Consider the following 15297-nt stretch of genomic DNA (forward strand, 5'->3'; position numbering starts at 1 on the left):
TTTACAGACCTCAAGGAGTTTCCGGAAAAAGTCAATTTTCCAAGTTTCTCGTAAAACAAACTGGGCTTAGGATAGGCAACGTTTGGGCAAAAATGAGCAAATATCCACTTTCGAGTGTCCACTATTTTTCTAAAGGATGATAGTGGCTTTTCAAAAATTCTGGAACGCCCTTTCATGCAGAGATCTAGTGACTCAACATTTCCAAACTGTCCCAATTACCCGTACTATATTTTAAACGATCATAAATCTTCGCCTAACCTGAACTTTTTGATTTCCCATATCCCAGAAAAACTAGTAGTACTCCGCAAACTCTTTCTACAAACTTTGCAAAACTGTTGGTCATCCGGTAATTTTTCCGAATTTTTCGGCCACAAATCACAACGAGTTTTATAAAAGGTGACAGTTTTGAAAAAAGTAACACTTGAATATTTGGACAGAACAAAGGTTAGGAAATACCCAGGGGGAAAAGAGATCTATATTTTAGTCACTTCTATTTCTCTTTTTTTCAATATCCCATCCCAACGATTACCGTGTCGGGTTGTTAGCGGAAAGGGAAATATGGATCAGTGGATTCGAAGAGAAACATATGAAATATAGAGAAAAGAGAGGTGAACACAGTTGATGCGTATCGAGAAAAAAAAGGATTGAGTTGGTAAAGGAATAAAAGAGATTTACGCAGTCGTTCTATGTAGTAAGATATTTCCTTTTGAGTTGAACGAGGAAACACAAAAATAGAAACTTGATTTAAATTGGGGAGGTAAGAAAACAAAAATCGTAAAAGATCATTTCGAAGTTTGACAAATGAAAAAGTCAGATGATGTTTGGAGACCTTGACTGAAAAAAAGTGGCAAAAAAATGCAAGAAAAAGAAGGATTAGGCAGGTTGAAAAGGGCAATAAGAAATAAAAGCGAAGGTATTAGGTCTGGGTGAATAGAAAAGAAGTCATAGGAAAAGTGAGGGTGGATTCGCATTATTCTGGATATTGGGTTTTGCTCCTGATGAGCTCTCGGTGAGCTGCAAAAGAGGTGAACCTAATTGGAACTGATGATTTCTGATACGATAAATTCCCGGAACATCTGGAAATCAAAAGATCAGCTGAAAAACGAACCCCCACGCTGTCAACTTTGTGCTAATTTTTCTTGGCTAGTGTGCAAGATATCAAAGATATGTGAATTGATAAAATATTTGTATTTTGATGAACAAGTTGTCTGTTGAAAACTTTCTCATATCTGTGACAGGAGCGGAGATAAACTGGCTCAAATTTGAAAGTTAGGGGCTCTTCTATTACAATCTTGAGGTTTGTGTTAACGACTTCTATTTTCCGAAAAAAAAATCTTTTGAATCATTGTTCGTCTTTCCCCAGTAGGATTTTTAGGTTTCAGAAGTTCGGGCTCTATTTCGAGGATGGAAAAAATGCTTCAGATGCCGATTTTCAAACAATTTGTATTTTGAATATTTATAAAATATTTTGAATATTTATAAAAAAGTTCTATCTGGTTCTCGCATTTTTACACTGTCCCAATTGATCCTCATCCTCACTTTCACTATTCTTTTTAATTTTTGTGCCCAAATTCCTGAATTCCTGAAAAAAACCTAATACCATAAATCTGTCAATATTCATTTCGTTTTCTTCCGTTCCATAATTTCCGTAATAACAATGGAGAAGTTTTGAAATCCGAAACAAGTTCCCATTTCGTTCCCGTTTGATCTTCCTTCTTTTTTTCAACAAAACAACACAAAATGAACAAAAAACAAGTAAAAGTGAAGGCACCTGGATGGGATAATAAAACAGGTACTTTCTCTTTTCCGCATGTTCAAATTTTGTTGGTTATGCAAAAGGGTAAAAGTCAAATAGACTCAAAAAAGTGGAAGAATGGGAAAGGAACCGTTCCATTAAAAGTGAGGGACTTGAAAAAATAGCTTTCTTGAATTTTCGTGCATATAAACCTCTCGAGAAACTGAACTTGTCAGACGAGTAATGAAAGTGCGGCGCCGCTACCAACTGAGCCACGCGGGCGAAGATAGAGCGTAGCTGTAAGCAGAGTGAACGCTAAGCATTGTTCACCATTGCTTCAGAAGGCGAACCCTTTGAAAATGAGAAAACATATCCGCTTGCTGAGAAGATAAAATCAGTAGATCCAAGTGTCTGTGGAATTGAATCGGATACAACTACTGCAGTAATGAATTTCGCTATATTCTTATATTTCGTTGTATTTCTACTGGCGTTTTTTCTTTATTTCAGACTAGAAAAAGTAGATGTAAGACACGAATGGTTTCTTTGTTGCATTTGTATCAAACGAATACTTTACAGCCATACAAGAACTTTTACATTCAGTTTCCTGATCAGCAGAAGTGCATCAGAGATCTTTTGTTCCCATATACACGAGAACGGAATATTGAAGTTTGATTTTATGATTTCGTTTTGCCTTACGATTTTTTTTCAGCTATTCAGTGCTCTTTCTGTTTTCATCAATCAATGCTCTTATAACTTGCTCAGAGTTTACTTTGAAACTGTTCGAGATGGATATAGATCGGCGTTGTTCTTGCCAGGAGAAAATGTAAGGAAAGTACTTCACACTTTATAAAACTTTTTGATTTATTACAGGAAAACAATGATGGATTAGTGTCACACAGTCAATTCCTTTTCTCTTCCGAGGAAAATTGTGTGATTGTGCATGCTTCGGAGTCAACGCTCGATGTCAGACTGGAGTTGAAAATGAAGGTAATACTTTGAGCTCATTTATCTCGGTTCATACAAATGATATAAACAATTAGTCAATCAATAAAATGTTGATAGTTTTACGATAAATATTTTATCTTGACAAAATTTTGATATCTTCTGAAGAAACCGAGATAATTTAGCTCAAAGAGCATGTATTGGGCGGGCTTCTATTAGAGGACGTACGATATGAATCCTTTAAGTATGAAACTTTTGAAAATACTTGTCTGTTTTCATTGTTTTGACCAGATTCCCATTTATTTCAACCACATTCTCTGATTCCACAATTTTAGAAAAAGTGGCCATTATGCAAAGTGGTGAAAGTGAATAGTCAAGCAGCACCTGATGAGAACAATCAAATCGAAGTGGTTCGTGCGAAACTCAAACTGACTTTTGAACATCAAAATCTTCGGAGAGACAGGAATTCTGTAGATTTGGATACACTTATGAGAGTTTTCTTAAACAGTCGATACATTGGTTAGGTTAATATCAAACCTGTAGTAGGAGGGTCCCTTAACTTTTAATATTAAACCAATTTAGCTCGGATGCTGTCAGAGATATAAAAAATTTTTCAACTGATAAATTGTTAATAATAATAATATCAGAATCATTAAGCTCAAACTTGACAGTGTGGGACCCTTCTATTACAGGTTTTACGGTAAAATGAGTTTTTTGTTATGATGGATTTCAGAAGCATTGTATCTTGACGAATTCGTTTCCGTGGATGAGCTTTTCCAGTTTTCTGAACAGAAAGATTTCGCGAAACTATTCCCAGTTTGCCAGTTGACCATGGTCATTCCGAAGCCAAAAAACAAAAGTGACGAGACCAAATTCTGGAACTTTATTCTTTACTTCGTAGTGGATTCTCCGTGAGCAATTTCTCTGCAATTCCTGCAAAATTATAGTTTTCAGATTAGTTCTGGTATCCTCACGAGTCGTCAACCAAGACAAAATTGATTTGGTTTTCTACAATCCTGAATACAAAACTTGCAATTTCAAGTAACTTTGATTTTCTAAAATCCCTTTTTCATAAACTTTTTTCCAGGCATTTCTCGATTCCGTTCAGCAAAGAAGGAGTCAAGTTTTGAAACCATCCATTATTTTTGTACAATTCTGTAAACATTTTCCATGCGTTGTTCCCTTTTTGTATTCCCTCACTTTTTTTCTGACATTGAAAAATACGACGAACGTTTTGGTTGCCTATCACTGATTGTTTGTATACATACGCAGACACAAGTACGTGTGGGTGGAGAGATGCAAAAATTGTCCAGGAGAAAAAAGAAAAGGAAGGAAATCATGAGTCAGCAAGGTAGTAGGAGAAATGAAAAATTGCCGAAAAATGGAACAAAGGCTGTTATGACTTCTGAATGTTTTCAGAAACCTTACGGAAGTATCCGATATGGGGAACGACTAGATGATCAATGATCGGTTGAACAGTAACGACCTTATTAGGAAATTTCACAAGATCAAAACCAAATTTTGAACTTCGAAGTTGCCGGTTCAAAGCGTATTTCCCTGTGAATTTTTTCAAATTTTGGATCATTATTTTTCAGAAAACTCACACATTTTCAAGAAGGCAAATGACAGGGGATGATCGGAACGGATTTCCGGTCCTAATATTTTCAAAGTTTTTTTTTTCCGGAATCAAATTCCGATCAGAATATTCCGCAAAGCCGAAATTACGAAGAAGTTTTGAAACTCAGAGTTTTCAAAAAACCGAAAAATTCCGAAAAGGCCATTCCAAGCATCCCTGAAACTATCCAAAAACGGAAGACACCATTGATAATTTCAAAGCTTATCTACATGTGCTCTTCCAGTTAAAATTGAAGAACTATCACGTTGGGTGAAAAGTTACGATGGGTTAGAAACCCCACCCCGTTAGTAACATGATATGAGAGTTGCAATTCTATTGCTCCCACTATCAGTCACTTTTAAAAAAAAGTATTTCTAAGTTCTCTGCTTTTCTGCTTTGTCAAAAATGGATGAGACTTCTACGACCACCACGGTATGTTTTTGATTCCAGAACTAGGAAAATATTATTTTGGCATTGTTTTGTAACTTTCCACCCACGGAAAACCTGTTTAGGATTGTTGCTCACTATCAGGTGACAGTTACATATGAAGATTTTTTCACCGATTTCTTCAATTTCCATTTTTTCGCACCTTGATTCATTTCATTACATTTCGTAATAAATTCTGGAAGCTTCTTGCGACCTACACGAAAAAATACAAAATTTGCTTTATGTTGTTTGCACGGTACAAATAGGAAAAGGCGTTAAACTGATTATGTTTGGTTTTTCAAATAAAACAGAAAAAGTGAAAAGCACAACTGGTGAGCTTACTTCGCCAATGTTTGGACACCGACCCCGCCCGTCTCATCATTTTGTCGATTCCTCCATTCGGTTCTTCTTCTTCTTCTCATCACATGTTCTTTTTTCTTTATCTCCTCATCCTGTTTCATCTCATTTTCTAATGTTTTTCTCCGTTGACTCGACCACACCCTGAAATAATTGTTTCGTCTCGTCTCAATCCTTTTTTCCACTATAAAATCAATTGACCATGGGACGGGTCGACGGCGGTTCTTTGTGGTTAGTCATTCGCCGGCAGATAACGACTCGAAATTCTGTTTTGATATACGATGATGACAATTTTACTGATTGCACCGAATATTTCAAATTCTTTCTTCCATTATTCATTTGATTCTTCTTTGTTTCTGTTCACTGCCTCCGTTCCAACCGATCCTTATCCTGTTGGGGCGTTTCCCTCGGAAAAAGGAATAAAACAAACTAGGATTGTGGTTCTTTTTAATGTGTTTGTCTACTGATAAGAATTGGTAATAAGTTATGAAAAACGAACAGATTAATAATGATCAAATAGAAGCCCACCCTATACATGCACTTTGAGCTCAATTATCTCTGTTCCTATTAGAGATATCAGAAGTCTGCCAACTGATAAAATATAGATTATATTATGATGAATAATTCATCGGTTGAACATTTTTTTTTGAAATCTTTGACAGGAACCGAGAAAAGTTGATTAAAGATAACACTTGTGGTGCCCTTCTAATACAGGTTTTACTGTAAATGAAATTTTGAAAACATTTTACCTCTGGGCATAATTAATTGCGACTGACTAAAAATTACTTTAGAACGTTGATATATCAGGAATTCGTGTTTTCTTATGAAATTATTAAGGATTTCGAAATTTGGTTGAAACCCAAAGCACTTATAATACAAGGGAGAGATCAAAAAATTGTGGACTTTTTCCTGTGGATCATTTTGATTCCTTACAAAAATGTTTGTTTTTTTTTGTCCAGAGAAAGAACTTTAGAGTTTTAACTTTTTGATAAAACCCGAGAAAGTTCTCTTCTCAAACGGACCAGTTTTCAAGGGAAGCTATAAAAATCTGGAATATGGAACTTCAAAAATCAGAAAAAAGATTGAAATAAAGTTTTTGGAATAATAGATGTCAAAAACCCCAACACTTTTTTTTATGTCTGGGATATCATGAGGAAGCTGAAAAGCTGAAAAAACAAGACCCATGCTTTTCAAAAACAGTGTCCATCACTGTGTCATCTTTCGTTCTCTGCGCTTCACTGATTGCCGCTATTCTCTTCAAACCATTTCTCTGGGTCTCTGATCCTCCCGAGCTATTTTTCGATCGTTTTCTTCTCGAAGACTCCCGAACTGCGGAGAATTGAATCGGGAGGCGTGGTCGGTGCGCCAATTGTTTCGTAACTCTCTCTTTTCCATTCTCTCTTCTTCTCCTTTTTCCGAGAGAGACTCAGACCGTGTGTGTCAAACCGCCACCAGTGACTGTCAAAAAGTTTTGTTTCGGTGTCTGTGTCTGGCTTCATCTTCGTCTTTCATATTTTTCTAACTCTATCTCCTCCAGAAAAGGAAAAAGAGAAGCAAAAGGAGAAGAAAAGAGTGGCGATCCGGTCCGTGTGTTCGGCGCATATTGAAAGCAAACGAGACACCCTTTCGTTTCTGTTTCACTCACTCAACCCCGCTTTATTTTACCTACCACTCGACCCTAACGATGCCAGTCGTGGTAAGTTTATCGGTTTTTATCAGTTATTGATGTACCTCTAACTACTATTTGTTCTTCGTAAAAAATAGTAACCTTCTGCAAATATTAGACTAGGGGTAAGACCCATCTGGAGCATATCTTCAGAAATTCCCAATTTCATTACAACTTTTCTCGTGCTCTCTGTTTTTGTTTTTGCTTGCCGTTCTTTATATTCTTCTCACAAATTGAAGAAGAATGTAAAAAAGACGAAAGACAGCTGCTTAAAATGCGTCTGCGTCTAAGAATGTTTCCACACTGATAACTGAAACTATTACAATAAGAAAATAGATAGAGAAGAGAGAATGTTCTGGACGTTTGCTTTGATTGGGGTGCGAAAATGGCCTTGTACATGCAAATCGGTTCTCACCGACTTATCTTTTCCATCGCTAATCCATCGAAATTTGAAACGTTCCATTTGACCTGTCGAACGTGTTGAACGATAATAGGACAGCAGGAGAGAAACAACCAAATCGTACTTTTATTTCGAAACTCGATTTTCGATTTCAGAAAAAAAGTAACTAAACAAAAACTAGAAAAGAGAAAAAGAGGCGGGGCTTAGCTTTTGATCAAAGGACGGGCACTCTTATCAGTTAGACAGAAACATTGAAGAGGACACCAACCCATTTTCGAAAACTGATCATTTATTTCCTTTTTCCGACTCCTAATGTGACCTTTTTATAATTTAGAATTTTTCAGAACATCCCCATCAAAATCCTCGGACAGACACACTCGCATAGTCGAAGTAACTCATCATCTTCTGTGGACAACGATCGTCAACCTCCGCCACAACAGCAACAACCCCAGCAGCCACAGCCTTCACAGCAGCAGAACTATCAACAAGGACCCACTGTGAATACCAACAATATGCATAACAACGGATTTTCTTCCAACTTCCATCGTAGTCCAATTCCGGAATTTCAAAGTTCTTTTTCTGGATTCCCAGATGATCCAGAATGGTCCAACTTCCCATCCTTCCCAAACTTCCCAAATGGATTCGCAAACAATGGATCTAACTTCCCAGATTTTCCCAGGTTTGGAAGAGATGGAGGACTTTCTCCAAATCCACAAATGCAGTCCAGAAGAAGTCCAACCCCTCAATCGCCATATGGAACAATAAGACGTAATTCTCAGCAGAATCAGACTCCACAGCAACAGCAGCAATACCATCAACAGCCTCAGCAACAGCAACAATCTGCTCCACAACAACGTCAAACGACTCCACCAAACACGAAACCAACATCTCGTCCTCCATCCCGTACTCGTGAGCCAAAAGAAACTGAAGTTCCGGAGAGACCAGCAGTGATTCCATTGCCTTATGAGAAAAAACTGGAGAAGAAAGGAAGTCGTGATTCTGGAAAAGGAGAGGAAAACCTCGAGGACAACATTGCCAAGATTATTCTTGGAAAGGATAATTGCGAGTTATGTCCAGAACATGAAACGGTAAGTTGAAAATTATACGGTTCTGTATCTTTTATTAATACTTCAGGACGGCGATCCATCTCCATTGACATCTCCAATCACCGAGGGAAAACCAAAAAGAGGGAATAAGAAACTTCAGCGCAATCAGAGTGTCGTCGATTTCAACGCCAAAACTATTGTTGCTTTGGATAAGATTGAAGTACAAGTTGAGCAGTTAAGGTGAGCAATATGACGTCATAGGGAACTGAAATTCGGTTCCAAATTGTTTCGCAATTTTTTCTTATCATTCAACTTGCGGGAAACTGTCTTCTATTTCGGGTATAAACTCACGTAGGGCAAGATGAGTGAATTTGCATTCTGCACGTATGCGATGATTCAGAAGCTAAAAGTGTTTCATTTTTCAGAAAGAAAGCTGCTGAACTTGAAATGGAGAAGGAACAAATTCTTCGTTCGCTTGGAGAAATCAGTGTCCATAATTGCATGTTCAAGTTGGAAGAGTGTGATCGTGAGGAGATCGAAGCTATCACAGACCGTTTGACGAAGAGAACGAAGACGGTTCAAGTTGTTGTCGAGACTCCAAGAAATGAGGAGCAGAAGAAGGCATTAGAAGATGCAAGTGCTATGATTGAAGACGTTGGAATTATGATTCAGTCGGACATTGAGAAGGCCAAATTGGTAGGTTTTTTACTCGACGGGCCGATTCCGGACCGGCACGGGCCGGACCAAAGCCTACTATAAAATTGAAATTATGAAAACAACAACCAATAGATGGAGCTCGGCGAGCTCTACAACCTCCACCAAGAACCGACCAGCATTTGATGGCCGGCCGGAAAAAACCGGCAGCCTTGCTAAAAAATGCCGGCCCGGACCATAATAACGCTTTCGAAGCCGGTGGATTTTTATTGGAGGTTGTAGAGCTCGCCAAGTGTTATTATATGGTAGGCTGTTTTTCTCACGATTTTAATTTTTAAGCTTCTACCGGCACGGCATCATATATGCAAAAAACTATATATATATATATATATATATAACTGTTTCAGTGCCTCCAAACCTACTTGAATGCATGTTCTTACGAGGAAACAGTTGGAGCTACTTGCCAGAACTTCCTGAAAATCATCATTCAATGCGCTGCCGATGATCAGAAGCGAATCAAACGTCGTCTGGAGAACCTCATGTCTCAAATCGAGAACGCCGAGAAGACCAAGGCCGATTTGATGGATGATGAAAGCGAATGAATGGTTCGTGTAAATGTTGTAGATACTCATAATGTTCTAGTATTAAGTATTGCCTAATGTTGACATGAATCTCTTTCTTTGTCCTTCTAGTTTTCCCCAAATACATGATTAATATGTCTTTGTAGTTGTTTATTTTGATTTCTGTGATTTCTTCTTCCAAACCACAAAAACCAATTATTCCATTTTCATCGATCATTCTCTTCATATTCTTCCAAACTCTTTATTTCGTCATTCATCCATTCCTTCTACGGTTGTCTCTCTTCTCTTCTGGAACTTGTCTTCTCAACAAAAAACACAAATAATCATTGTTTATTTTCATAATTTTTTGTATTTCAAACTGTCTAAGTGAATAAATAGTGGATGGCAAAGGAAATGAGCAGAACCAAGAAAAAAACAAGAACATACAAATTTCAGAAGAAAGGAAAATCGTTTGGAAACAAATTCGAATTATTGCTCGAGACTTGTTTGTTATCCCGTTTTGAGGTCGATCGTTAGGAAAAAAATCAGAAGAAATAATTTAAAAATTGAGGGAATAAAACTATGAGAAAGGAATGAGTTAGGTAATGAGACTCTTTTGGAATTGGAAGACAAAAAAGAAGAAAATAAATAAATTAGAGAAAAAGACAAAGAGAAAAATATGATAACTACTTTCCTGAAGTTTTGAAAAGATACTCGAGTTGTGGAGGAACTGTTGGCAAGAGATCTGGCGGTGGTTGGAAATTTTTGGCGAACTTCAGGAACTGAAAAAAAAAATCAAATCTTCAAAGATTTCAGCTTATAAAATTGTGCATACCTGATCCTTGAAAACATCCATAGCTCCAGCAGTGTTAGCCCACCGTTGAATCCTCTGAAGGTTGTCTAATCCGATGGTTCTATCCACATGTCCCAAAAGTTTGGCTTGAGAATCAAGCTTTTGAGAACCAAGAGCAACTTCCAGAATATCAATGAATGCAGCTTCTGGTGGAGTTCCGTTCTCAAAATGATCAATGACTTGATTGAATCCAGTATCTGCCTTGCTCAAAACACTCAAAAGTGCAGATGGTTTCACTGTGGTAACTGAGTTCTCAACTTGATCCACAGCCTGTCCACTGTATGGAGACTTTCCAGCAGCTGCTCCTCCGAGACCGACAGCTGGAACTGGTGGTGGAGCAGCTCCTCCTGGGAATACTGGTGGTCCATACCCATCTCCAGTTGGACCCTTGGATCTTGTCAATGCTGATTCTCCAGTGAAATAGTCTCCTTCGCTTGGCGCTGCTCCTGTGTCTCCTCCAAAGTCTGGGTCTGGTCCGGACGGTGGTGGTGGTGCTGGTGGAGCTGCTCCTCCAAGTCCTGATCCACTTCCGAATCCACCGCCGCCTCCTCCGAATCCTCCACCTCCGCCTCCGCCTCCGAATCCGCCGCCGCCTCCTCCGAAGCCTGAGAAATTTTTGTTTTTTTTTTTTTTTGAAAAAGAGGGAAAGAGATAGATAAAAAATTAATCACTCACTTCCGAATCCACCAGCTCCGGAGAATTCTTTAGGTGGAGAAACTGGCCGAAGTCCCGAGTTTTGTGGAATGACAACTGGCTCGTCCTTATCAACGGCTGGGTTTGGTTGTTTTCTGAAAACAATTGATACTTTATAATCAATAATCTATTGATAATTGTGATACCTCTGAACATGCTTTGGCTTCTTAGGCACTGGTTTCTTTGTAGTAGTGGTAGTTGGTGCTAGTGTTGTTGTTGTTGTTGGTTCTTTTTTAGCTTCCATCTTATCTGCAGGAACGTTGAAGTTGAATCCATTATCTCCTCCTCCTACTCCAAATCCAACATTTTGGAACTCTGGTGGCAGTTCAGATGGTCCGAATCCAAAACCAGCCCCAGAATCTCCTGGAGGTCCAAGCACACCGGAATCTCCACCGAGACCAGAGTCTCCAGTAAGACCAGAGTCTCCGTTTCCAACTAGACCCGAATCTCCAGTGTCGATGATTTCAGAATCACCTCCGGAAATTCCGAAAGAGGCTATTTCTGGGGCTTCTGTGGTCGTTGTGGTCGTTGTTGGTCTTCTGGATGCAGTCGTTGGTGGAACATATACTGTTGTGGTTGCTGGTGGAAGAGTAGTTGTTCCATAACCAAATTTGGCTCTGGCATTGTTCATGAATGGAGTCAAATTTGGATCTTCTGGCATTGGAAGTTCAGCTTTCTCTCCTTTAACATAGATGGTTAGATTTATAGAAATATTATTTGATAGTAAAAGAAAACGAATTGGATAGACCAAGAAAGCAAAGAAAAAAGAAGCACCAACCAGGACGACGAATCCTCAAACGAGGGCGAACGGACAATTTTTCTTGCACAAATTTGACACCTTTCAGAATAGGTTTGGTACGAGAGTGATAGTTTCCAGATACGGGGAGCTCGGCCGGGATCAGTTGCGGTTGTGGTTCGGACGGTACAAATCCTAAAGCACAATTACATTCAAAGCCACCGGAAAGAGCAGTTAATGAGTTTGAAAGAGTAGTATACCCAAAGCACAAAAACAAAATTGGACAAAAAATACCTTGATCCAATGGATTGACAACATGAAGGATTGGTTGTTCTACTTGTGGTCTTTCAACTTCAACCATTTTTTCTATCTTTTTATGAGGGGCATTCAGTTGGCGAATCGTGTAGTGGTGACCGTGGGAGTTATGTGGGAGCTCAGAATCCTGTAAAAGTGTATCGTGTTTTTCAAATTATGTACAGGGTGGCTCATAATTGATCGAACTAAAGTTTACACTATTTGAGTAAATCGTTGTAGTGGGCTCAAATTCAAAATGGAAAAGCTAAATTAGTTCATCAGTAAACTGGTCAAGTTTCAAATTAATTTATCAACTTTCAGCTGAGTTATCACTTGTCAAATTTGGTTTATCTCATGAAAATGACAATGGTGTGCAAGAAACATTACGCCGTTCATCTTTGAACAATCATAACAACACCTTGACTTGAGGAAACGCATTAAAAATTTCAGTAGATTTGAATCAAACGAAAATTCCTACTTCCACTAATTTTCGTGTTTCTAACATACTTATGCCTAAAGATATACCCGTTTTTATCAGTTCTGGTAATTGTGCGCCACCCTATGAATCAAAAACATTGACAAAATCTGTTATGACTTATAACTATTCTAGTAACTAGTGTGATAGTAATTGCTCAGACCTTTTTAAAATCACTTACGGTATTGAGAAGTGGATGATTGATAGTTTTGAAATTGATACCCAACCTCTTCCATCTGGCTTCAATTCTCTTTCTTCTAGCATCATCTAAACTTTTTCCAAACTTCGTTGGAGTCTGAACAATATACGTCGTTGATTCTCCAGACGTCTCTGCTGATTCTGTAGCTGCTGATGTAACTGCTGGACGAGCTGCTCTTGGAGGCGCCACTGCCCTCGGGACAAGCACCTGATCCTGAAAATGGAATTTGAACTTTCACTTGATTTTCTTTTTCTCCGCATGAGATGGATGAATGGCTAGTTTTGGAATGAAACAAAATGCTTAAGATAAGCGCGGGGGTCATCTGGCATAGTTTCGCGAAGCGAGACACAATACGGGAGTCAATCTTTCTCTTCAATTCAACCCGATTCCCTTTTGCGTGACCGACACAGAGGGCATCCAGGCTTACGAAACCAGAATTTGCGGTTTCGATTTCGAGATTCGGAGAGAGACAGGGGGATACTTGTGTTGAGATGACGCCAGCGGGAAGTCCAATTCGAAAACTCTGGATGACATGCCGTCCCTTTAGAAAGTGTTGGACAACGCAAGTAGACATGCATACACATAAATGTCGTTTTTTGTGGCCTTCGCCTTTTAACAAATCGTATGGTATCGGATGGCAAATCTTTTTGATGAATTTGATGTATCCCTACCGTTCTCTCTTTCTTATGCATCTTTTTCACTCCGCTGACGTCAGAGGATAGTAGTAGTAGAAAGGGATTAGAAAGCCAAAAAAATGAGTCAGATGGCAACTGCGGGGGAGGATATGGATAAAACACGTTTTTGCCCTTCAATGATGCCAACTTCAAGCCCTTGACGTTCAACTGACCTGATCAGAATCTTCGGAGGAGAATCGGGTAGGTTGACGCCTACGATCAACAAACTGATGGGTTGGAGAATGTTCAATGTCTTGAGGTATGGGGCGGAGCATCTGAAAATTGTAAAGTTTTGAAACTTGAATACTTGAATGTTCTAACAAACCCTCAGCCTCCTGATTCCGTACAACCGTCTGTGTGAGTGTGGTGCATCTCCAAATGAAGCATCGCCATCGTTTAGTTGCTGGAAAAAATATTAGAAATTCAAGATGTCATCTAAAATATTCTTTGGATTATGTCTAGATTGGCCAATCAAAAATTTCGTTGCGTTTCTAAACATACGCAAGTTTTTTAGACTAAAAAGGAATGCCTCCTTTCTACGGTTCGTTAGTTCTTGGACAATCTCATCCGTCCGATCTTTCGGCAAAGGAAAAGGCATTGTTCACTTTTTTCTTGTTGTTGTTTTGCCGATTAGGTAATAAATAAACATAATTTGCCGTGGATGGTGGGGACGAATGAATATAAATGTACATAATTAGATGGGCAGAGAATATGACAGATGAATGAGATGGGAAGAGTGATGATGTCGGAACTTACCGAGTATGTAGACGTAGCTAGAAATAGAATGACCACTGAGAGAGACAGTAACCGAATGGGCATCGTGTCTCGGCGACGGGACACGGCAGCCGTCTTCTGGTGACTTCTGAAAATGACGTGGCATTTTGAAAGCAATTAAAGAGAAACAGAAGAAAAAGAGGAAACAGTGGTAAGCACAAGCTTTGACCCAGATCGTGTTCAGTTTAAGAGTGTATTGGTGGGGTGGTGGTGGTAAAAGTTTCTATTGGTTTTTTTCGAAAACGATAAGGTGGGAGAGAGCGAATCCGAGAAGATGTAAACAGTAGCAGCAGGAAATATAACACGCCCGGAGGGCAACCAGAGAAAATAAGAAAGGGGAGAAGCTGAAGAAGCAGAAGAAGAAGGTGGCCGGCTGAATGAAGACGATCCGACAATCTAAGAAAAGAGAGAAGAAGCTTGTCGAAGGAGTCGTAGACGCAGACTGCCGAACACGAAGACAGGATTACGGTGTGAGAAGGCGATACATGACCAGAGGGGCCCCACGATGGACGATGGAGAAGAAGAAGAAGACGAAGATGAACATTTCCGAGGAAGGGGCGACAATGCAGAAGATGAACAAGAAGAAGAATAATATAACTCTGTGCTGCTTCTGGACAGTTTTTGTAGTATTGCAAAACTAAAGGAAGGATTCGTCATGGATGATAGGACTTGCGCTATCGGTTTGCCTTTAGCTGGGGCTTACTGACTAATTCTTTTTTGAAAGTTTTTAGTTTTCTTTAATACACTGGCACTACAGTACCTATGGACCCTTTATTTAGTGTTCTGGGGGGAGATATCGAAAATTTAATTGATAAAACGTTCGTAGAACATTCTAGCTGGCAAGTACCTATTTTATATTTTTCACTAGAACCAAGATAATTGAGGTAAACGTATGGGATGCCAGTCTTGGCACATAGCCAAGTCTGATGTGTCTTCTTATCGGGATAAAACTGGTTACTGGATGATAACGTCACTGTGGAAGCTAGAAGAAAGAAGCAACATTTGAAACTGGGGGGAAGTGAGAAGTGCGAAAAAGGGAAACAAAGGGGGGGGGAGAAGTTGAAATTGTATATTATCTGGTGAAACGGATCAATTATAACACGAAGAGACAGAAATTTCTATCCCGAGAAGCAAGAGACATGAAGCGGTTGAAACGAAAGGGGGAGAAAAGAAATGACGGTCTCGACGGACAACGGTC

The 15297-nt window shown here is 39.1% G+C and overlaps 3 protein-coding genes across 3 annotated transcripts; 2 read left to right on the forward strand and 1 right to left on the reverse strand.

Moving 5' to 3' along the window:
• Window positions 1-2269: 2269 nt before the first annotated feature.
• On the forward strand, window positions 2270-3807 carry CBG19134 (the record flags this gene model as incomplete). Its single annotated transcript, XM_045237923.1, has 7 exons — window positions 2270-2401; window positions 2445-2558; window positions 2606-2722; window positions 3013-3196; window positions 3411-3588; window positions 3632-3718; window positions 3765-3807. 7 exons carry the CDS (start codon window positions 2270-2272, stop codon window positions 3805-3807), a joined length of 855 nt encoding a protein of 284 aa, XP_045096693.1.
• Window positions 3808-6759: 2952 nt separating this feature from the next.
• On the forward strand, window positions 6760-9443 carry Cbr-unc-23 (the record flags this gene model as incomplete). The annotated part of the gene is made up of 5 exons (XM_002637380.1): window positions 6760-6771; window positions 7486-8229; window positions 8276-8427; window positions 8613-8883; window positions 9249-9443. 5 exons carry the CDS (start codon window positions 6760-6762, stop codon window positions 9441-9443), a joined length of 1374 nt encoding a protein of 457 aa, XP_002637426.1.
• Window positions 9444-10087: 644 nt separating this feature from the next.
• On the reverse strand, window positions 10088-14144 carry CBG19137 (the record flags this gene model as incomplete). Its single annotated transcript, XM_045237924.1, has 10 exons — window positions 10088-10183; window positions 10237-10859; window positions 10930-11042; window positions 11094-11628; window positions 11726-11878; window positions 11978-12125; window positions 12634-12864; window positions 13499-13600; window positions 13651-13728; window positions 14082-14144. 10 exons carry the CDS (start codon window positions 14142-14144, stop codon window positions 10088-10090), a joined length of 2142 nt encoding a protein of 713 aa, XP_045096694.1.
• Window positions 14145-15297: the final 1153 nt, after the last annotated feature.

The sequence above is a fragment of the Caenorhabditis briggsae genome, assembly GCF_000004555.2.
Source record: "Caenorhabditis briggsae complete genome, chrV, whole genome shotgun sequence".
Lineage (NCBI taxonomy): Eukaryota > Metazoa > Nematoda > Chromadorea > Rhabditida > Rhabditidae > Caenorhabditis > Caenorhabditis briggsae.